At 27.8% G+C, this 23064-nt stretch overlaps 4 protein-coding genes across 5 annotated transcripts; 2 read left to right on the top strand and 2 right to left on the bottom strand.

The window, feature by feature from the left end:
* Positions 1-3055: 3055 nt before the first annotated feature.
* LOC106790258 (activin receptor type-2B) lies at positions 3056-6563 on the bottom strand. The gene is made up of 9 exons (XM_014755028.1): positions 6144-6563; positions 5414-5604; positions 5141-5303; positions 4903-5042; positions 4370-4749; positions 4104-4290; positions 3876-4013; positions 3656-3787; positions 3056-3570 (listed from the first exon to the last, which is right to left on the bottom strand). The coding sequence occupies exons 1-9, from the start codon at positions 6190-6192 to the stop codon at positions 3385-3387; spliced, it is 1566 nt and encodes a 521-aa protein (XP_014610514.1). The 5' UTR covers positions 6193-6563; the 3' UTR covers positions 3056-3384.
* A 447-nt stretch (positions 6564-7010) lies between these two features.
* Positions 7011-8827, top strand: LOC106790252 (39S ribosomal protein L40, mitochondrial). 2 transcript variants are annotated; one of them, XM_014755021.1, is made up of 6 exons: positions 7011-7268; positions 7555-7733; positions 7947-8030; positions 8132-8302; positions 8386-8584; positions 8661-8827. In XM_014755021.1, the coding sequence occupies exons 2-6, from the start codon at positions 7699-7701 to the stop codon at positions 8781-8783; spliced, it is 612 nt and encodes a 203-aa protein (XP_014610507.1). In that variant the 5' UTR covers positions 7011-7268; positions 7555-7698; the 3' UTR covers positions 8784-8827. The 2 variants fall into 2 exon arrangements, with proteins under 2 accessions (XP_014610507.1, XP_014610508.1); XM_014755022.1 differs by having other exon boundaries at positions 7686-7733.
* A 74-nt stretch (positions 8828-8901) lies between these two features.
* On the bottom strand, positions 8902-16349 carry LOC106790259. Its single transcript, XM_014755030.1, has 4 exons — positions 16218-16349; positions 13659-13917; positions 10704-11115; positions 8902-10239 (listed from the first exon to the last, which is right to left on the bottom strand). Exons 2-4 carry the CDS (start codon positions 13906-13908, stop codon positions 9744-9746), a joined length of 1158 nt encoding a protein of 385 aa, XP_014610516.1. The 5' UTR covers positions 13909-13917; positions 16218-16349; the 3' UTR covers positions 8902-9743.
* LOC106790260 (neuroparsin-A-like) lies at positions 12244-22670 on the top strand. The gene is made up of 4 exons (XM_014755031.1): positions 12244-12356; positions 21692-21758; positions 21862-22000; positions 22357-22670. The coding sequence occupies exons 2-4, from the start codon at positions 21706-21708 to the stop codon at positions 22549-22551; spliced, it is 387 nt and encodes a 128-aa protein (XP_014610517.1). The 5' UTR covers positions 12244-12356; positions 21692-21705; the 3' UTR covers positions 22552-22670.
* Positions 22671-23064: the final 394 nt, after the last annotated feature.

A 23064-nucleotide genomic window follows, 5' to 3' on the forward strand; every position in this document is an offset into this window, starting at 1 on the left:
AGTCATTTTAAGAGCAGATAAAGTATATATAGGCAATAACATCATTCCATTACTGTTATTTATAATTCCTTATACTTTTTTTTTTTTTTTTTACAAATATGTTACTTGTATATAATATTGTTAACTACACATTTACATTTTTTTTTCTTTTCATTTATTTATTTTAATTGTGATGCAGACTGAGTAAGCACTAAGTTTAAATTACATTAAATGTAATGTCTCATCCTGAGTTAAAGAACAAGTCGAATAAACATTTTTTCTAAACTCTCACGATATTTCAAAGCATATAATATTGAACATTGTAATATTTACCAGTCTCTTTAATATGACTAAATGAAAAATGCTTTTATAATTGCATTATGTATATTAATTCAGTATGTCAATTGTTCGATAGATTTGTTTGTTTTTCCTTTCTTCTTCTTCTTCTTCTTCTTCTTCTTCAAATATTTAACTTATTAGAAATTTGTAATTATTCTCTTTTTGAAAAAATGTGTAAAAACAGCATTAAAAGCGCAATAGAAATTGTATATAAGACAGAGCATTTTATTGTACTTACATATCTATGATTGAATTATTATTTTATATGATAAAAATAATTGATAAAATCAAAAGATTATAATTCGTAAAATAAGCAAGGATTTTACTACCCCAATGCGAGCAAATTAAAAAAAAAAAAAAATAAAAGCATATTAGAAAACAATGTGTAATGAATTATTTTTGTATTTTGTTCTTTCTTTTTTTTTTTTTTGATATTAATAATTATTTTTTCGTCGAATTTTTATTCACGTAATCCCAAAAAGAAAAATATTTTTATACGTAAATATATAAAAAAAAACGAAACACTTAACATTCGTATTAAATTCAAGCAAACTATTTCGCATCTGATTAAAGTCATGACAAAATTACCATTGAAAGTGTGCATTTAAATTTTATAAATGAATATAGCCAAATTGAGAGATAAATAACACATATTGTGCAACGATATTAATAAATTCCTTGTGGCTTCCAATCGAATAATTCGATTGTATCTACCAGGTACTTTGTAATAAGATTTTTATATCAAATTTTTACAATACACATTAAAAGAATGCTTTTTCACTGTCAAAGTTTCTGTTTGTTTCTATTTTTATTCATATTATAATGTCAAAATGTTTATTATGTAACGATCATTGATGAGAAATGCCAGTTCTTCTAGTTCATGAGTTAAGAAGTTGATGATTTAAAACGAAATTTGCACCAACATTTGATTGCAATATAACATACAAACCATAGTCAGAAGAGAAATATGTAGTATTGTGTTTATTCACAAATAATGTAATTCATAATGTAATATAATTCTACATATTCTTTGCTTATCTATATATTATATCCAAGTCAATAAGAAAAAAAAAAAATTGTACCCTATATTATTAAAAGTTAATAATTACCATCACTTTACTGGTACAATATTTGTGTGTTATTTCATAAAAATGATTTAACGTATTTCTGCAATAAAATTTGTCACGTATCATAGATGCCATATCATGTACAGTTTTATACAGCTGCCCTTGAGATAATTTGGAGATATTAACGAAATTCTTTATTAATCTTATTAATATGATATATTATTCATAAATTCGTTTGGTATTATTATAAACATAATTGTGTTACAATTACATTATACTCATGATCAGTTGATTCATTATTTTTATGAATAATACGTGTATAAATTCACTACCAGATATAATATAATTTAAATAGTAAACATCTAATTGCGTTGTTTTCATATATGATATAGTTCTTTTTCTCGTAGAGAAAAGAATCCAGAGAAAAAATTTAAACTAAAGATCTATTTTTTTTATTACGTTTCTGCATATCTTTATTTATACAGATTTTTTAAATAAATCCATAATTTCAAATATTTTTCTTCTCCAAATTTCTCATAGAGTATTAATATTATATCTACAGCAATGAGTATAGTCAAGCGTATCATAATACACATTGTAACAAATACGATTTTGTTTAAATTTTGGTTTGCATTCAGAAATACTTGATTGTAATGCTTGAAAACGTTAAATTCAAATGGATAAGTCCACAAATATCAAAATAACTTTTGTCAATTTAAAACATATAAAAATTTGATCTCATGGTATTCATATTTTATAATGGATATATTATATGGTCATGCATTTGATCAGTCATCTTCATTTCTGTTCCAAATATAATGACATATAATATACTACATAATTAAACTCTTATACTTGAATTTATCATCAAACTTAATACACAATGCAGTTCTGTTGCACCTGTACTGATGTAATTTTTATATCAAACATAAAATCTGGCTTAACAAATATATCTATTTATAATATTCTTCTAAACATTGTTTTATATCGAACATTCGATTTAAATTAATGGAATATTTGACGTTTAAATTCATCAACGTTACTATTATATATNTATATATATATAAACATATCAGAGTCAACAATTACATACATATCAATCTTCAAACTTGTATATTTTCTGAAGATATTTTCAAAAGTTCATTGACTTTTAAAAATAAATAGAAAAGGTTTTATTTAAACAAATAACTTATTGTAGAAATTTTACCAAAAATTACTCTGATATATTTTTATTAAGATGTTTTTAAACAAAAAAAAAAAGAAAATCTTGTTTGATAAAATAGATATAAATAAGATTACAGAATAAACACAATGTTTCATTATACAGGTACAACTGTGCATTTGTTTCAATGTATGTATCACTCTTCTATATGTACAAGCAACCAACGGTTTTGCTATTTCATGTATTTCACAGATTTTAATGTAAAATGTATGCTGAAAATACTGTTAAATATATAATTATTTTGAGTAAAACAATACATCTATTGTACAAACAGAAAAAAGAATCATTTTCCATACGTTTTACAATGAAAAGTCAAATATATAACCAAGCTGCATGCAATGAAAAACAAAAAAATTAGAAATAAAAAAATAATCATAATATAATGATAATAATAATAATAATAATAAAAAAAAAACAAAAAATATACCATATCATGTCTACACAGTCAAATAAAATAAAAACTCATACCAAAAAAAAAAAAAAACCCAAAAATATTAACTGTTTGAAAGCTGTTAATTTGTATAAATTTTTCTTTTTTTTATCAACAAATCTTAATGTAATATAAATTATAAATTATGATCTAAATGTCTATATTCTAGTTTTTAAAATGTTAGAAATATATTAGTAGATAAAAAAATAATATAATCCATAAATTCTGATGATTAAAAAATGCTCATGCATTTGATGTTCTGGCATTTCCCACATATGTACATGAAAAAATTATGATACAGGAAATGGTTGTGCAATTTAACTAAAACTATAATACATATATACTAACTACATACTAGACTCCTTAGTGCTGATAGACTCGTTGGTATTATCAACGCGAATTAATGTAGATGAATTTAAAACAAGTGTCCTACTCAATGTAGCCACTCGCTCCATTACACAAGAAGCCGAGAGACGTGCCTCGGCATCATGATCCCAACATTCCTCCATTGTATCACAAATTGATAGAAGTCCCTATGAAGACAAAAGGTATTTAAGATAATGATAATAGATATAAGACAAAATATATATATATATAAATAAATTTAAATCAATTCACCGGATGTTTACGCCATGTTTCTAAAATAAGTGGCCTTTCTTTTTTATGTACCACACTTTCTTGCATGTCTTCTAATGTAGGATGAAGACCAACTTCATCTTCAAATGGTAATCTATATTCTCCAATTGGTCCCTGTATAGAAACCATAAATTATATATTTATTATTAAACTTTTGTATATACCATCTCTTTCTCTTTCTCTTTCTTTAAATTAATCTTACATCTTGCACAGTACATCGTGAAGCTAATTCCCATAGTACGAGCCCACATGCATACATATCGATTCGCAAAAATGAATCCCTGGTAAAATTGATTGCCCCCTCTAAAACCTCAGGAGCCATATACCTTCTTGTTCCAACCTATGTTGGACATAACAATAATTAATAATAAAAAAAAGTATATATTTTAGTACATATTAAAAAGTAAACAATTGTATGTTTGCTTTTTACCTGCCCATGTGTGTCACCGCAAGGCTTTCCAGGGTGGAATATTAATGCTAAGCCAAAATCGGCAATACACGCATTCATATCTGCTTTAAGAAGCACATTTTTGGACTTGAAGTCTCTGTGAGCAACAGCTGGTTTATAACCATCGACTTTATTAGCTGGTATCTCCTCGTGCAGATGCATCAATCCCCTATTCAGTGTATATATATATATAAATAGATAGTGTATAAAATAATTAAAGGTAATGATTATTAATAAATAATAATTACCGTGCCATTGATTCTGCAATTCTGCACATTTCAGGCCATGTTACAACATTAGCTTTAAGATAGTCGCATAAAGAACCTTTCTCGTGGTATGCAGTTATTAACCAAAACTCAGCTTGCAAATTATCACCTCTTTTTTCAACACCTATAAAACGCAATATGTCCTCATGATCCATATGCGCAAGTCTAAATATCTCTTGTTCCGTTTGCCAAGATTGCTTATCTTGCATGGGAAAAACTTTTACAGCAACAATTTCATTTTTCAATTGTGCTTTCCAAACAGCTCCAAATCTTCCTCGAGCTTTTATCTCAAGGAGTTGAATTGGGCGTAATCCTAAATTAGGAGACGGCTGGGGTAAAGGTAATGGTTCTAACGTTGGCACCTAATAATCAACGAAATTGCTATATTTATTAATCATTATTTCGTTACTTAAATAATCAATTTGTATATAAAATAAATGAAATATATATATATGCATATATTATTTAGATCTATATTTATATAAACTAAACTATTATTCTATTTTTATACGAACCTCATTGAAGTATCCCAATTTTTTACGACGATAGCACCAATATAAAATGGATATAATTATTATAAGAAAGAGCATAGGAATTGATATGGATAAAGCAAGTGTTATTATTTGTTGTTCAGTATTTGGAACAGGTTCGTATTCTGAAAATATTTCATTATTAGATACTTTCATATTTACTTTCAAATATAAAATAAAATTGTAATTGATATATTCTTTTTTCTTTTCACAAACTCATTACCGTGAACAATGGGGGGAGGTTGAGTAGGTTGCGGATCCCACGTAAAATTTTGGTTGCACATATTACCATCGCAACAACAGAAAAACAATTTCTTTTGCCTATCTGCATTTTTTTCAACGCATTTTGGCTTGTCGTAACATTCTTTACTATCTAAGAAACAACCCTATAATAATAGAGAATATAATTTTGCATTTTAAATGAAAACAAAATATTAAAGACAAATATTTAAAAAATAAGATACATATGAAAAAGAATAGTTTGTGCAAAGCAAACCTTCAATTTAATTATAGTCTTTTTGGTTTCACTGTCAATATGCCATAGCACATAGCAATGATTACGCTTATCAGGGTCATGCGGGCCACATTCCTCCTTTCCTGAACATCCTTGTTGACTTTCCGTGCACATAGTTTCATTGTAAAATTCACAAAATTTAGAACCCTTAACATCATGTCCTAAAGCAACACCTATAATAAATATGTCACTTTAGAAAAGATATTTGTATATAAAAATGTTTACGTATTGATTATATATATCTTTACGAACTCTTATATAAAGAAAACATTATTGCAATGTTAACATGCATAATCTTACAGTATGTTTTTTTCATATATATAACTAATATTGTTCAAAGTTTCACATTTAAGATTTAACTGATTAATCTGTACGCGCGTACATAAGATAAACGACGAACAATAATCAAATGTTATGACAAAGTTTAATAATAACTGATATTTTATAATGTATATGTTGATGTTAAATCTAAGTTAATTTAAATACTTGTTATCACAGAAGAATATAACTAAAATAATAATTGTTTGCATTTATATATCAAGTATGAAACTTGATGGGAAGTAATACATCACACATACTCATCGATACATAAACAATTCCTTTTACTAACATAATAATGAAATCAACAGAATCCTTTGAACATATTATGTTAAAATATCAATTAAAATAATAACTACAAGTGTTAGACTGAAATGATACAATGGTCAATTACCTAATAATCCTAGGAAAAGGTATGGCAGTATCGTCACATATGCGGACATCGTGAATGGATCGTAAAAGCATACCAGTAATTTTGAGTCTATTAGCTATTAAGCAAATTGTAGTAATTCATCCACCGACACATCTCTCTTCCTCCCCCTCCCACCTTTATATCGAAACGCGCACAGCATGAATTCATGTCATTTTCACTGTTAAATCACTTATGTTCTCGTGTAACCTTTAGAAAAGAAATAAGTATAAAGTTTTCCTCGACACCTTATTTGATTTCATAAATGTATACACGTTTAGCACGAATTCTTCAATACAAATTAAAATAAGATTCTCATATCATATTATTACAAAAATACACGACGGACGCACTGAACAAATTGACTATGAACCATAAACTATATGATCAAACAGTAATAGCGATCGTGATCAGTGTTGTCAGAAAAGACGTCTATTAGATTTCATCCCTTCTACTGAACTAATAATAATTCTTGATTGGTCAAGAGTAACAATTACTAGAATATTTTTTCATTTGGTAATAAACGTGAAATAATTTCTTATAGATTATCATTACATATTACAAATCCAAAATAAATACCTGCCTTTTTAAAAAATATAATAACACAATATTACAATATTTATACAAGTTCAAAAGATCTTATTTTTAGCATCGACAAATCTAGGGTTAAATGTCTATCCAATAGAGACAAACTTTCAACCACTGAACAGACCAATGACGAAAAATCTTTTAAGGATGTTATACTATCAGTAACAATAAATAATTCCAATCAATTTAAACTAGAGACATTTGCTAGGAACTTTTTCGATATTGTAAGAATAGAAATATATCCATGAATTATGTAGCGAATTACATAAGAGGATTTTAAGCTTATGACACTTGTGCTCTAGATTATCGACACTATCTACGAAAATTCTAAACTTCTTTACAAATCTAAAACATTTTTAAAATCTACACAACCGTATATTTAAAAAAATTAAAAGCATAAAAAAGACCGAAAACATGACGGTACAAGGAAAAAAAAAGAAGTAAATAGCAGCTCACAAGTCCACTTTTCGCGTAACAAAAATTATCTTAGATAGTACCCTGACCACCAGTGGGCAAGAATAGGTACGCGATGAGGTTATAATACTATCAAAGAATACTGTATTCTTTGTGAGCTTTTAAGTACTTCTGTATTTTTTGGTCTTGATTACATTAATTATAATATCTGATATTATATGAGTTCTATATGAATCTTTAGTTCATGTTATCACTAATAGTGGTGTTTCAATCAAATCGTTAGTAGGTTAGGTTTCTTGTCATACACAATGTGTAAATATGTCTTTACAAATTTATTGTACATCTTTTAAATGAAAATGTTTAAATAATATATTATCTTTAAGATTATGTTAAGAGTTTTTTAGATACAAGAAAAGCTGGATAACCATTATCTATTTCAATCTATTAGATATAGTAAATAAAATATTCACTTGTATTAAACGTGATAGTGCATCCAACGCTTTTGTGTGTTTTTGTGTGATTCAGAATAGACAAAACTATGGGTTTTATTAATGTTTCACCTATATTTTCAAGGTATTTATATAGTTTTATAATTTAATCTTTTAATTAAACTATGTTAAAAGAATTAGTTATAATATTCAAATATATATTTCATATTAAAAAAAATGAGGTTAGTTTTATATTTAATATAATTGTATTAGTATTTAGAATATGATTGAAATTATATAAAGCATCATACTGATAATGTATCAATAGACTATTTATTATATAAATTTACTTTTTCAGATTGCCAAAATATACCATCACTTGTATGCGTAACATATATACTTATGGTTATCCGTTACAATTTGGTATAACCAATACTCTCCTGTATGTATTTTCATAATGTTATTTAAATATAATCTATATTGTTGTGTCTAATAGGAAATAAGTTATTGAATTCTAAATGATTAATTATCTTTTATACGCAGTGCGGAACCATTGAAAAAAAAGAAGAAGATAGATCCGGCTATAATTAGAGAAAGAGAAGAAAGAAAGAAAAAGAAGTTAGAAAAGTTTATTCGTCGTTTAGAAAAACATTCTAAACAATTAAAGCCTATCGGTGAATTGCAGATACCATTATATTTAAAAACTGAGAAAGAGTAACATCAAAAATTCATTGATTATTGTCAATTCATTGTATATGTAGATATATATTGTTAATTTTAATATTTTTCTTACATAGGGAAAGGACAAGAAAGCTTGTACCTTTATCCGAAGAGGAAGAAGATAGAAGAATTTTGTTACAAAAAGAATGGGCCAGATATAAACATAGACAGTACTTAGATGATATTCAGACAATTGATAGATTCATTTCATCTCAGAACAAAGCGCTACAAGAGTTAAAAGCTGAATCAGAAGAATTATACAATGAAGCGATACAGGTATACTTTTAACTTATTGCATTAAATCATATCGGTCATGTTTTTAAATTACAAGTATGCATTTTTATTACTTTAGATTGATCTTACCTTTTTACCATATTTAAATCGAGGACCTTGTCATACACCACCGATAAAAAATTATGATAGTCCAGATGGGGAATATAAAGATGTAACATTTAAATATCCTGGTGAAACGTAGCAAAATTATAAATGAAATTTTAATTCAAATATCTGTATAGATAAGGTATAAATTAATATCATTGATATATATAAAATATTAGCAATGATTGTTAGTTTTTATAATCATAATACTAGATTATAGATATATATATATATATGTATATATATATTTATATAAAAGACATAGTGTGATTTCTTTATTAACATTTATTCAGAGAAAAGGTGTTTGTCATATCCTTTTTTATGTATCACAGAATAGTGTATCTTTAGAGAAACATTCGTTCTTCGATATAACGATCGTTATTTAGGATGTCTTGTCGATATAAAATGTGTAACATTATCTTTTGTTTTAAGTTATATTAGATGGTAAACTTAAATCCTGTCATTGAGTGGATGAATGAATTATTTCGAAAGACATTGTATTCTATCGTTGTGGGATTACCTTATTACTGGAGAGATTGAAAAAAATAGTAGAATATGGAAGAAATTATTTTGATTAATATTCATTCATCTTTCCTTCAAGATAGATAACTTTTTAAGACGAAATAAACAACAAGAGTTAATTTTAGCATCTAATATATATATATATATCCAAGTTTTAAACTGAAATTCTGATTTGTATAAATAAAAGGGTCTTAACAAATTTTCTTTCACAAACATATGATGGAATATAAGTAATGCAATAAAATGATACACACCGTGATATGGATATTGGGGAAAAAAATGATTTTTAGAATTTCCATTGGAAATATACCATGTGTACTAATTAAAACGACGATTCGATTTCTTTATTGTAAATGTTGATTGAACGTAAATACAGAAAGAATTATTCTCTGAACGAAACCTAACGCGATAGAGTATTAAAAAGTAGTAAAAATAAAAAGGAACGAACGTGTATATATATATATATGTATGTATATAATTTTTTTTTTTTCCTCGTTTTCTCATTATAAAGCGCGCATGCCTGCCACGTAATATTTCAGTCAAATTTAAGTTCTCGCTTGCACATGGGACAGCTGTCGCTAGTCTTTAAGCATTGCCTGAGGCAATCCGCATGGAAAAGATGATGGCAGGGTGTCACTCTAGCTTTTGTCATGGTATAAAGGCAAACAGAGCAGACATCATCGAACCTATCGATCTCATCCGCGGTAGCTTTTCTATATCGATTTAATATCTCTCGTTCGCGTTTCAACGCCGCTCCTGAATTTTGCATAAGTTCCTTCCATCTTAGGTAAATGTTTAGATATGTTGCAACAAAGAGGAATCTCCATGGTGCAGTTGGTAAGAGTATTAGACTGAAGAAAGCTGACATCCCAATAGTAAAGTATCTTAATATCACAGGAGCATAAAGATTCTCGATATTCTCCAATGCTTCTAGTTGTAGATATCCTAGAATAGTTGGAAACATATCCACGAAAACCTTTTCCGTTGCTGAATAGTAGATCCAAGTTAATACGGTATACAGGGTTGAGGGCCTGTATAATAATATAAAATATATAAATTAATTGTCATATTTATATATAAGAATTTTGATTTAATCTTTAAACGCGCTATATTAAAATCATTTTCAATCTTAATAAAGTCCCTTATATTTCGTGGAGGAATAATTATAGATAAATGTCCCTTAAATTTAAGACTCTAATAAAAAACGTACGATATCTTTAGAAGATATACGAATTAGAGAATACATATATAAGTGATATATATTTTTGGCGTTTAAAAATTAAATAATAAGAATATTACAATGTTCTAATAAATATAATCTTATAATATGAAAATCATATTTTGATTTATGATTATTCGACACATATTATCTATCCATCCTGAAATATTCGAAAAATCTGCGTCAGCAGAGGAGATGTTTTCCTTTTGAAAATCAAGGTAATACATTGTAGCGTTCATTTATTGCAAAGAATAAAAAAATGATTGGAAGACTTACTTGTAATGTTCAAGTCCTTGTTCCAAACCGAATACGAGGAGCATGAAGGTCAGAGTAACGACGAATGTAACGGCCTTGGTCCACTCTAAGACAATCTTTGTGGCCGACATAGCAAGATGTTTGATTTGCGATCTTTCCGTTAAAGTAACGTAGGGTGTCCAGTCTTCTTTTTCTATCAGTTCCTTTATATAGCTCACGCAATACGCGATAACATTATAAAACATAAGTGTGTAAAGACATGTCATTCTTTCTTTAGGTACCAATACTTTATCCGCGAGCATTAAAAATACTATTTGATTAGCCATCACTGAGATATTTTTCATCCTTAGAAAAAGATTTTCCGCACGATCTACGGGTCCATATAAACGTTTTAAGAAACGATATAAGGGTTTCCATGCTTTCGATAATCCACCTATAAAATGTATAATTATTTCAATTAAGATATATATGTATATGCGCCGATAATTATGACAAAGTGGAATAAATAAAAAGAAAATGTATATTTTACAATTTATTTTTTTTTATTTATATTTGTAATATATAAATAAGTTTTTAATTTAAAATAAATTTTTGGATAATTTTTCTTTTGTTTAATCCATTATAATTACCGACACATATTATAACATAGAATAATATAGCAAAACAGTAACATAATCATATTTTATTAGCATGACGGAACCGCGTAAATTGTAAATAAAAATGATTAAATTTAAATGAAAACAGGATTACGCTCTAACTCGCGAAAAAAAGTAAGGTGGTAGTATATGTTACAAGAGATAGATATATATATATATAAAAAGAATATTATTACATACATATAACAATAAATTAAAATTCTATATAATAAGATCCCTATAAAATATAAAATCGGAACTGAACGAAAAAGAGAAGTGGGATTAATTTTGTATCGAATAAAAATGATCACACCCTATTGAACCATCGTCATTATATTTTTCTCTTTCTCTCTTTTTCTTTTTCTATCCCTCGTCCTTTAAGATTTTACGATGAAAAGGGGTAGGGAAAGGAAGAAAGTGATGATGAAAAGATACATGATTCTCGTACAAGTATCTATCTTGTACGTTTTGCTAATAATAAGGGAGCAATCTTAAAAGATATAACTAACATCTATAAGTGTTAGATAATTTTAAGAGATTTACAATGTTTTATTTTTTCATTGATGACTAGGCGTCAACTAGGGTCCAATCATATCCGTTAATTGAGGATAACGTAATCGATGTTGCCGTCGATCATTTTGAATTTTTCTTTTTTTTTTTTTACGCAATACCCGATGTAATACAAATTTGCATATTAATGGATGTCAGTCAGGAGAAAAAGAGAGAGAAAGAGAGAGGGAAAGAGGACATCATCAACGAAAAAGACGAGACAGACAGACACTGAGGACTGGCAGGTGTGGATAAAGAGGTCGGAGGGGGATGATGTCGCCTTGGCGTCGAACGTTTCACATGGCAACCAAGATTATCCTTCGGGATTCGTGCGTTCGACCAGGCGGACGAATCTCTACCTATAAAACAACCCGTCCTGGTCGACACTGGACACATTACGTTCTTCCGTCATAGTGGTGACTTACCTTCTATAATCAGGAAAGAACCGGACCATCGTCTTAGAAAAATCAAACGCGAAACTAATACAAAGGTATGATCCTAAATATATTAACCCTTTGAGGTACGGAATTTTAGATAACACCACCAACCACCAACCCCACCCATGTGATATAGAAATATTTGATTTATACAATTAATTGTTTCTCTCGTCCAAAAATAAAATTCTTAATGAGAAGGTATCATAAGGAATTTGGACATCAAAAAAAGAATTAGAACTTAATTTTGATAAATATTTAATAAAATTAAGTTCTAATTCTTTTTTTGATGTCCAAATTCCCTATGATACCTTTTTATTTGATTTTTATTTTAAATTCCATCGAAATTCCTTGGTTTACTTTTTTTTTATATAAAGGAATAATGTATTATAAAAATATAATGAAATAATAATTTAATTAAGTGTTTATTTTTCTTTTGGGGGACTAGAATAATCTACATTTACGTATCAAAAAGGTGGGACACTTTTAATACCGTCATACCTCAAAGAGTTAACAAGAGAGAGAGAGAAAGAGAAATAGGATGACTATTCTGTTCATTCATTTATCTATTTCGATTAGATTATAAATAGATCGTGTCTATTTGTTAATAGAAATATTTGTTGAAATATTGTTTTTTTACTCTTCCAATATGGAAGATTATATTTTTTCTATTTTTTTTTTTTTGTGTGTGCGCGCGTGTATAAGCTTTTTTTTATGTTGTAATATTTTTTACTAATCGGTTTATCTTTTAATTCAATTTTTATAAAAGCGTATACTATTAGAAATATCAGTGGATCATTATGTCGATAATATGGTACGATTGCATAATAAAATATATGTATATTGAAATGATTATTCGTAAATCTATAACTTTAATCTTCCATTGAATGTTTTGATATCGACGAGAGTTAATGGATATCATTTGCCTTGATATATACTACAAGTAGTTATATTTTACAAAACAGAATTGAATTACACACTGTGTAGACCGATTAATAAAATGATACGTAATCTGTTCTCTTTTCGTCGCGATTTGGATTTTTCTTTCGTTTCGTTTCGTTTCGTTCATTATACAACATACGACACACAATAAATAATAAATAATTAATAGAGAATATTATTAAAAATTTATAATATACACGTAATATATATATATATATATATAATCATCCAAAAAGAGGAAAGAATAATTATTGTCGAGTTTTTATTAGAAACATTTGGATTCGAAGTTTTAATGAAAGTTATTTCGGAAAGAAATAAGAAAAAGGAAAAGAAAAGAAAAAAAAATGGGGGTTAGACGGAAAGAATTTCTTTTGAGATTCTTTTCTTTTCATGTTTCTTTAGTTTTTTTTGTTTACCTGCTGTTGCTTCTACGAGAGCCTTTAAGGTATAAACAGGGTATCTGTAATTGGCGCTGAATACCACAGGTAAAACCAAAGCAGAATACAATGCTGGCGCCGGTGAGGGTAAAAGTGGTAATGGACCACGAGGACAATATGGTAGCAAAAGAACTGCACTCAAAAGGCAAACGCTTTGTGCAGTTTTTTCTTTGTCCACAGTTAAAGAATTCGCTCTAACACGACCCCTCACCCGTGTTATCATACCCATATCGTCTTCCTAAAAAAAAAAAAGGAAATGAAACAAGACACACAAATTAATCACACGAAAATCTCAATTTATCTGATCTTTTCTCTTACTTGAAAACATATTTAAGATTTGGGAAAAAAAAATATATATATATATATATTTAATAAATACTTTGATAGTGTTTATTTAAAAAGAGAGAGAGAGAGAAGAAGGAAAAACAATAAAACGTTTGTATAAAAGTCTAATCTATAGTTGAATATTATTAATTCGAATATACTTTGAATGAAAGATTTTGTTTCTCTGCTTTTTTAATTTTTTTCGTAAAACAAATCGATACATTAAATCGAATTCGCTTTAGTGTTAACGTTTTCGAACGCAATGAACATTTGGCAAGATCGCATTTTAGATACGTCTATCTTCTCTTTCACTTCTATATTCAGCCTCGCATACTATTTTCAACCGAGAACCCTAAAGTTCTTCTCTCGATCCGTGTACGTATTTTCCTACGTAAGCTAACTAAAAACATATATATATATATATCGAAAAAGATTGTAAAACTTTCTCTCGATTTTTATCGGTCGAATCAAATCTTTTTTTCGTTTCTTCGTTTCGTAGGAAAAAAGAAGACAAAAAAAAAACAAACAAACAAAAATTGTTTCTTAGTATCCCTTTATTTTTTTTTCAGTCGAGTTTATATATTCAGGCATTTATTTATGTTATTTATCTCTTTAATGCAAAATTCTTTACCGAAGCGGGGAGGTGGGGGGGGGGGAGGAGAGGGAAGAAGAGAAAAGAAAAGAAAAAGAATCTATATATTCCTTGTTGATACTCTTACTGTCGTAAACGTGAATCTGTTAGTAATATTTAAACAGCACTCGTGGTTGGTGGATATATAGTAACTTTTTAAAAATAAACACATTGCAAGAGAAAAAGAAATCGTTTGGAATGATTCTTTTTTTTCTTTTATCGGAAAAATCATTTTATTTTTTCTTTATATATCTTTCTTTGAGATAAAGGTAAATAGATAGATAGATAGATAGATAAAGAAAAAGAGAGAGAGAGAGAGAGAGAGAGAGAGAAAATGTTATTATTAATAAAATTTATCGAAAGCGGAGATATGTATCTCAAGATATGAAAAATATTTATAATTTGTTGATTCGCGAAAAGATATAGATGGATAAGTTAGAAATAAGAAGAATTTGCGTCATCTGTTTGAAATCGTATTCAAACGTATTCTCATCAGATGATATTGATTATTTTAGTATAATTTTCATCGAGTAAACAATAAACATCAAAGATATATATTAAATATAAGTTATATGAAAAAAATATATATATATATATAAAATCTCATTTCATTGGATTTAATGAATTTTGTACATATCTCCAGAGTTTTAATATACAACGATACGATCGAAAAATATTGTTGGCATTTAAATAGTTTTTGAATTGGCAAAGGTTTAAATGCGCTGTTAATGTGCATTACGATTTGATGTTTACGATTTTGACACTATGCAACTGTTAGTTTATTTCCGAAATCAGCCAGATAGAGAATGATTCTTGTAAAACGATATCTTATTAGGCGTATGACCCGAATTTGAAACATTACGCGAATAGAATTATAACGGATATTTAATTGTGTCTAATAAAATGGAAAAACGTTGCCAAACGTTAGGTCTCCTCATGATGATGAGTATGAGTATGATGATGATGATGATGCATCATCGTCGAATTTTAAGAAAAGAAATAAATTTATCAGAGAAAGTCATAGAAATGTTGTTGAAAAAGATGAATCAAGTTACGATTTACTTTCGTTTATTCACGCATTTTTTGTTTGTTTTCTTTTCCCTTTTTTTTTTGGCATACGATTTGTTTAATTTTTTTCTTTTTTTTTTTTAATAACAGATATTGATTAATAATATTAATGAAAATGTTAATCAATAAGCGCGTATAAATGCGAAATGATGAATAGTTAACGTAAAGATTTTTGGGGCCCTGAATTCGGATGAACCGTTTGCATCGAAAATTCGCGGATCATTTGAATGCATTTTAAACAAAGATGTGCATGTTTAAAATAACGTGTTAAACGAAACCGTATAATTCTTCAAAAGATTTCATTTCATTTATTTACCTTACATTTGTGATATTATTTTGCAATATCATTTGAAATAAACATTCGTTTTTAAATATATACAAATGAATTTAACACACGATACATAATTATAATTGATTTTCAATAACGATATAATTTCTCTATGAAACAATATATTTAAATATTCGTGTGTGTTTTGTCATTATTAATATAAAATTGAATAAAAAGTAAAACTCACCTAATATATAAACCAAAGAGAAGAGTGTTTTTCGACGAGAACAACAATTAATAAATTATCACCACACTTAAGTGGCCACCCCTTCTTCTATTTAATAAAAAATATTCAACGATAATATCGATTCAAAAATTCAATATAATATATAGAAAATAATTCGTCTATACTTATTTAGAAATAGAAAAAAAAAGAAAAAAAAAACGGCAAAACAATTCGCGAACACAATTATTATCTATTATTAATTATACAAAGTACGAAAACAAATTTGTGAATTGTGTTTTTTAATAAAGTTTAGGGAGAACAAAAAAAATCGCGTGTTAAAAGACGAACGAACGATTTGTTACTGACAATGAGATTCTTCTTTCGATGTAAGGTAGAGAAGAAACTGCTACGAAATAAAGAAATATATATATATATATATGTACACATATGCGAATCTTCATCACGTTAGTTGTGGCAGTGTAAAAAGAGAATAATTCTCGTAGAAAAGGGGTGGGGGGTTTAACGTTACTCGGAAACGAGTCTGATGTTGTTGTTGGTGGTAGTGGTGGTGGTGGTGGGGGTTGGATGGTTCGGGATAGGAGTTGGGGGTAAGTTTAAAGAAAATTTGGCATAGCCAGAGAAGAGAAACGCAAATTTTCATAGTTATTATTAGAAATACGCCTTATATATGTTAACCTAACCTGACGATTGGTGGTATGCACCTTACGTTAGTTTCCCCCCACACCTTCCTCGTGATTTCTCATCGGGGGTGGGGGTGGGAAGGGATTCGTTTAAAATTTGTTTACGTCTGAACGAATCAGCCGAATCCGGTGCAACACCTACGCGTGCATGGTGTTGATCTCTTCTAACTCTAAACTTCTTTCCATTCATCTCATCGGTTGGACTCACTTTTCCTCTTATTGTTAGTTTATTATACGAATTTCGCGCACATATTATTTCAACGATGGCTATTCGCCATCAAACACGTATGACTCCGATCATGATCTTAGAATTGTGATCATTCAGAATAACAACGTTAGTTCGTCGTTCTTTCTTTTTAAGTTTTACTATATTACTCTTCTCTTTTCTTCTCTTAGCTAAATACACGCAATTTTACAATTATTATTATTTAATAATCAATATTCTTGTCCGAACAGTATATTAATATATATGAGTTTCTAAAGAGAAAATTGAAGACAGTTAATAAATTTTGATGAACAAATTTATTTGATCTTGTTGAACGTTTCGTTCCTTACTGGGGACTTCCTCAGCAACTACAAAATTTTGGTTAAAAAGTTTGTTTAGGATTAATTCATTTATTATAATGTACGACTCTAAAATAATATGTATTGACGCGTGAACTAAGTGATCGAGGTAAAAAATTTAAAGTTTATTTATTTTGTTATTTATTTATTTATTGTAATGTTTATATATCTTTTTAACAAGTCATAATTATAAAATAATTAAAAAAAAAATGTTGTAGTTGCTGAGGAAGTCCCCAGTAAGGGACGAAACGTTCAACAATATCAAATAAATTTGTTCATCAAAATTTATTAACTGTCTTCAATTTTCCTTTTGAAACTCATATATATTATTATTATTATTATTATTATTATTATTATAACATATTTCTCTTTAATTAAATAACAAATTTTAAAAATAAATTTTAATTAATAAAAATTAAAATAATTTCATTTCTCGTGCGAATTTTCCTTCTTCTTTTATAATTTTTGTATTCTCTTAATTATTTTCTGATATAAAACTATTATATAAATTATATTTAATCAAGATACGATGAGATCATTTTGTATATCTTTTCTAATGATCCTAATCAAATTTTCTTTGATAACTGTCCGTCGTTTTTTTATTGACGTATTTGATATAAGTTAACAAACAACCATGTGAATTTTGACATTTTCTAATTTCAATCATATATATAGGAAATTATAGAACATTGGTCTCATTAGAAAAGAGTCAAATGATTTCGTAGAAACATTCTCTCTCTCTCTCTCTCTCTCCCTCTCTCTCTCTCATTCTTTCTCATTCACTATCATTGAGGTCGAGTAAAAAGAGTTAAGTTAAATTCAAAAGAGAATAAAATATGTTCGTGTCTACTGGCGTCGACGGGTTAGATTATTCTCGTACTCCTGTGCATCTCCCGGAATTGCGATTAACATGATCGCCGAAGAAAAGAGAAGGTGGAGGGGGTGGAGTAGGAGTAGGAGTAGGAGGAGGGGGATGCAAGACGCGTGATAACCGAGAATAGGAAGAATTTTAAAAGCTTCTTGTGACAATCAAACAAGAAGAATAAGAATAAGACGAAACACAGTCAGACAGTCAGTATGATAAAGTAATAAAAAAAAGGGGGTGGGGTGGGGTGGGGTGGGGCGGGGGTTGAGGAAACAGAGAGTGGGTGGAAGAAGAGTCCAGTGGCTTTTCTTTCTGTTTCTGGATATCAATAAATCTCATTCTCGCGAAGAACTAGTCTTTGCCCTCATGAAGATGATGAGGAGTAAGACGGGGGTTGGGGGAGGTGGGGTGGGGTGGGTGTAGGGGATTCGGGTGGGGTTCGTGGGAGGAATGGGGAATACAAACGAGAGAAAAACAAAGTATTAAAAAGAAAAAGAAATGAAAATTTTTGTACTGACATGTGTGTGGCTCTCTTTTTAATCGGATGCCCGACGAATGATCGAAAAGTATATGGGGAGGGGATTTTAACATGACTGCGTTTATGTCTTCTTTCCCTATGTGAGACAACTGTTTTGTCTATCGCACCGTAAATTCGCGAAGACGAGTCTGATCGAACCGCGATATATTTTCAAATTAATTATTCTATTTCTAATTTGTATTATTATTGATTTTTTTTCTGTTTTTTTTCTTTTTTTTTTTTTTTTTTTTTTTTTTTTTTTTTTTGATTATATTACGTTTTTATTTTTGTCCTAACAGAAAAGAGGGAGGAAACATCTAAAAAAAAAAAAAAATAATCCTGATTTAGATTTTTCTTTTTGTCTAATTTTTTCTTGTTCTTTATTATTTTGTTGTTGTTGTTGTTTATATTTTTCTGTCGCGTTAAAATAAAAGAAATACGTTTGATATTTAATAAATTACATAAGAATAAGAATTTACGCATACATGCGTCGAAAAACGGTGGTGTTTTTTGAGACATTGACGTTCATCTCGATGGACCGTTTTTCGAAAAAGTTTTTATTTGGATTATCTCCGGCAAAATCAAGATTTAACAATAAGAAGAAAGAAAGAATATTAGATCGAACATCTCGCTGTATCACTCAATGAGACAGTATTTATTTTTTCGGTAATAATTATTTTTAATTTCACAAGAGAGTAATATCGTTATATATTATAATTAAATGTTCATTTTTTTTAATTTTAATCCTTTAATATTTTCTTCTTACAATGATCACATTATAAATGTTTAGATTGATACGTTCGTTCGTTATTAAATATTTTTTTTAAATAATTAACGTTTGATAATATCTACGTTAGAATCCTACTAGTTGTAGGAATTGTGTATATATATATATAAGGGTTGTTTTTAATATTAAAGAATAATTTTTAATTACGTTTGTTGTGTGATTATTATTAATTTCCGGCTGATTGTTAAAATCAAGCAATGATTGGATACGGTTGATGATAACATGAATGGGTGACCCGTTTGGAAATAAGAAAACATAAATCGTGTGGTGTTTCATTTCAGAGAGGTGGTAAAAAAGATGCAACTTATTTGACAGTATTGTGTGTGTATGTTCGTGTGTGTTTAATAACTGTGAAAGACAATTAAAAAACAAATTATTTGGTAATTGTTTAACAGTGTAATATATGTGTCACGTTGCTATTTTAAAGTTTTATTCATCGCGTAAATAAAAATACTTTACGAAAGTGTCGAAGAAAAAAAGAAAATTCGAAAAAGTTATTTTTGGATTTTATATAATATATAACGAAATATAATTATTTATAATTAATTCGATTGTGAGATTCGTTTGTTGAAATTCAAATTATTCGTTGAAATGTTTTTTCACATATTTTGACTAAACTTGCTTCGAATTAACCTTGAGAGAAATTTACATTGGAAATGTAAACAAAAAGAAATATGTAAGGGGGGTGGGGAAAAAAAAAAAAGAAAATCTCGTAGGAAAAGCGGAGTTCAATGAATCGATACAGAGTCTGAGTATAATTATTTCTTTCTTCGATAATGGTATTTATAGTACGATAGTTCAAAGAACACAAAGTTCGTACATATGTTCTTTCTCACGTGAGTCCAATTTACCCACATTAACACATTTTGTTGTGATCAATGTTACAAAATGCTATTAGAGAAATCAACACATCGTATCCATTATTTTAAATTAGACAATTTAGAACAAAATAACGTATTTTCATTGAATACAAAGATTACTATTATTCTCACCGTGTTATTTTTTCAATTGACCAATTTAAATCGTGTATTAGAAAAAAAAAAATAAGAAATAATACGGTGATATAATATATAATTCATAGATAGTATAAAAATATAAAAAACAAAATGAATAATAATAATAATAAATTTATAATCCGAAGTTCTTTCGATTAATAATTTGTGGAAAATATTTAACATCAAAACAACGAAATAATTCTCGACGATATCTTTTTTCTTTTTCTTTCTTTCTTTTTATTTTTTTTTTTTAGTTATAATAACATTTATTTAAAACTCACGCTAACACGTGTTGCGAACACTAAACGAGCACGTGCTCTTATCGTTTACGTTGCATCTTCTTAAGCAATTATTCAGACTGTCCCAAGTATATATTTTAATTAGTAACGATAACGGATATATTCTTTTTTTGTTTTTCTTATTAATAATAAAAAACAAAAATAATAATCATTATCTTATCGTTCGTTTTTGTTTACTTTTCCAAGTCGTTGAGAAGAAAAGATATTAACCATTTTTGATTCCGGGTGGGGGGTGGTCGCCGGTGTTAAAACAAAAAGGTACAGGGAGGTTAAAGTAACATTCACGATCGTAACCTTTGAGATAACTTTGATATATATATATATGTTAATGAAATACAAAAATATTCTTTTTCGGTGATTATTTTAATACATATTTCTTTTTTTTTATACACGAGAAAAGTCTTACAATTATATTATTAATTCAATTTTTCTTAATTATTTTCCCGAGTTAATTACATCATTAAATCAATGATAATACAAACCGAACAAGATGAAACTCTGTTGTTTAATTAAAAATAATAATAATGCATTGATTGATTTATTGTAATATATATAAAAAAAAAGAAGTATGTGGATTATTATTCATATACTTGTGATCTATTTTTAATACGTAACAAAAATGATATGAATATAAATAAATTTCATATCTTATATGGAGAATTTTTTTTTAATTTAAGTTTATTGAATAGAAATGTTTTTCGATAAATAATAATCACGTTTTATTATTAGATAAATAATACATTTTTTTGTTTTTGTTTTATTTTCAGCCATTAGAAACGACATGTCGGGCCAATCAATTTACATACTCGTACTACTCTTCTCTGTCATATTTTTGTAAGTATATGAATAATTCGAACTTTTTTTTTTCTCTATTCGTTTGAAACATTTTCTTTTTTTTTTAAATAAATTAAAAATAAATGATATCTTATACACACAGATCGTGCAGCTTTGCTCATCCTTTTATCGGACAACGCGAGGACGTTAGACAAATTTGCGATGGTTGTGGATATCAATGCGATAAGTGTAAATATGGTTTCACGATATCGCCTCTTTGTGGTATTCCTGTATGCAATAGGGTTGGTATATATTATTAAATATATAAATAATATAATATAATATATAATATTAGATAAATAACTATACCAAGTTATTACAGTTAAATAATATGACGAATACATAATAAATAATTGTATATATAATTTTAATATTAAAAACCAATATTTTCTATATATTATAATTATAATAATAATTTGTTAAATTTTGAAAAAAAAATAATGATAGAGACAATCTAGATATAATAAGATAATTCAACGTAAGAAGAAATATTATTAATTGTTCAAATAGAAAAAAAAAACAAAATAAGTGATTATCGTGTATTTATAAAATGATAAAAATATTAAATGAATTTTGGCTTTTTTTTTTTTTTTTAAAGGGTCCTGGAGAGGTTTGCGGAGGTCCTAGCGAATCATGGGGAATTTGCGGTGACGGTTTGATATGTAGTTGCAATAAGTGCATTGGTTGCAGCGTAGAAGAACTCGATTGTTATTCCCATACTTGTCCACCCCATCGTAGTTTGGAATCACGTAATTCCGATGCATATTTTCGCTTTCCACCCGCGGCTAAATAAATCAATAATTAAGGGACAACAAATCATCGATTTGGATATTTTAAAGAACGAGAGAGTGCGTAGGATTAAGAAACGAAAAGCTTGAGATTAGAAAAAACAAAACAAAACAAAAAAAAAAAGTAAGAGAGAGGATTAATATTATAATATACATTCCAACAATTGATCTCGTCATAGTTTAATTCTATATATATATAGTTTTGATCATTTTTTAATCGTCTATTAGAAAATTAATCTGTGCGTCTGTGTGTGCGTGTATGTTGTATGTCTATTAAATATTTCATTATCTCTTTGATATTTTTAAGAAAAATATAATAGACACAGGCATTCCAAAAAAAGAAATAGAAAATGGAAACAAACAATAATTAAAGACGAAATAGAAAATATTGATAGAAAAAAGAAGAAAGTAACACTACGATCTCGTTAAAAGAAATTAAAATCTGTTATCATGATTTTTATGATTGACAGAATTATTAAAAAAAAAAGACTCGAATAGTTTTTAAGAATTAATTTAAT

Source organism: Polistes canadensis, unplaced genomic scaffold (assembly GCF_001313835.1).
Source record: "Polistes canadensis isolate GaletaPanama2010 unplaced genomic scaffold, ASM131383v1 scaffold_227, whole genome shotgun sequence".
NCBI lineage: Eukaryota > Metazoa > Arthropoda > Insecta > Hymenoptera > Vespidae > Polistes > Polistes canadensis.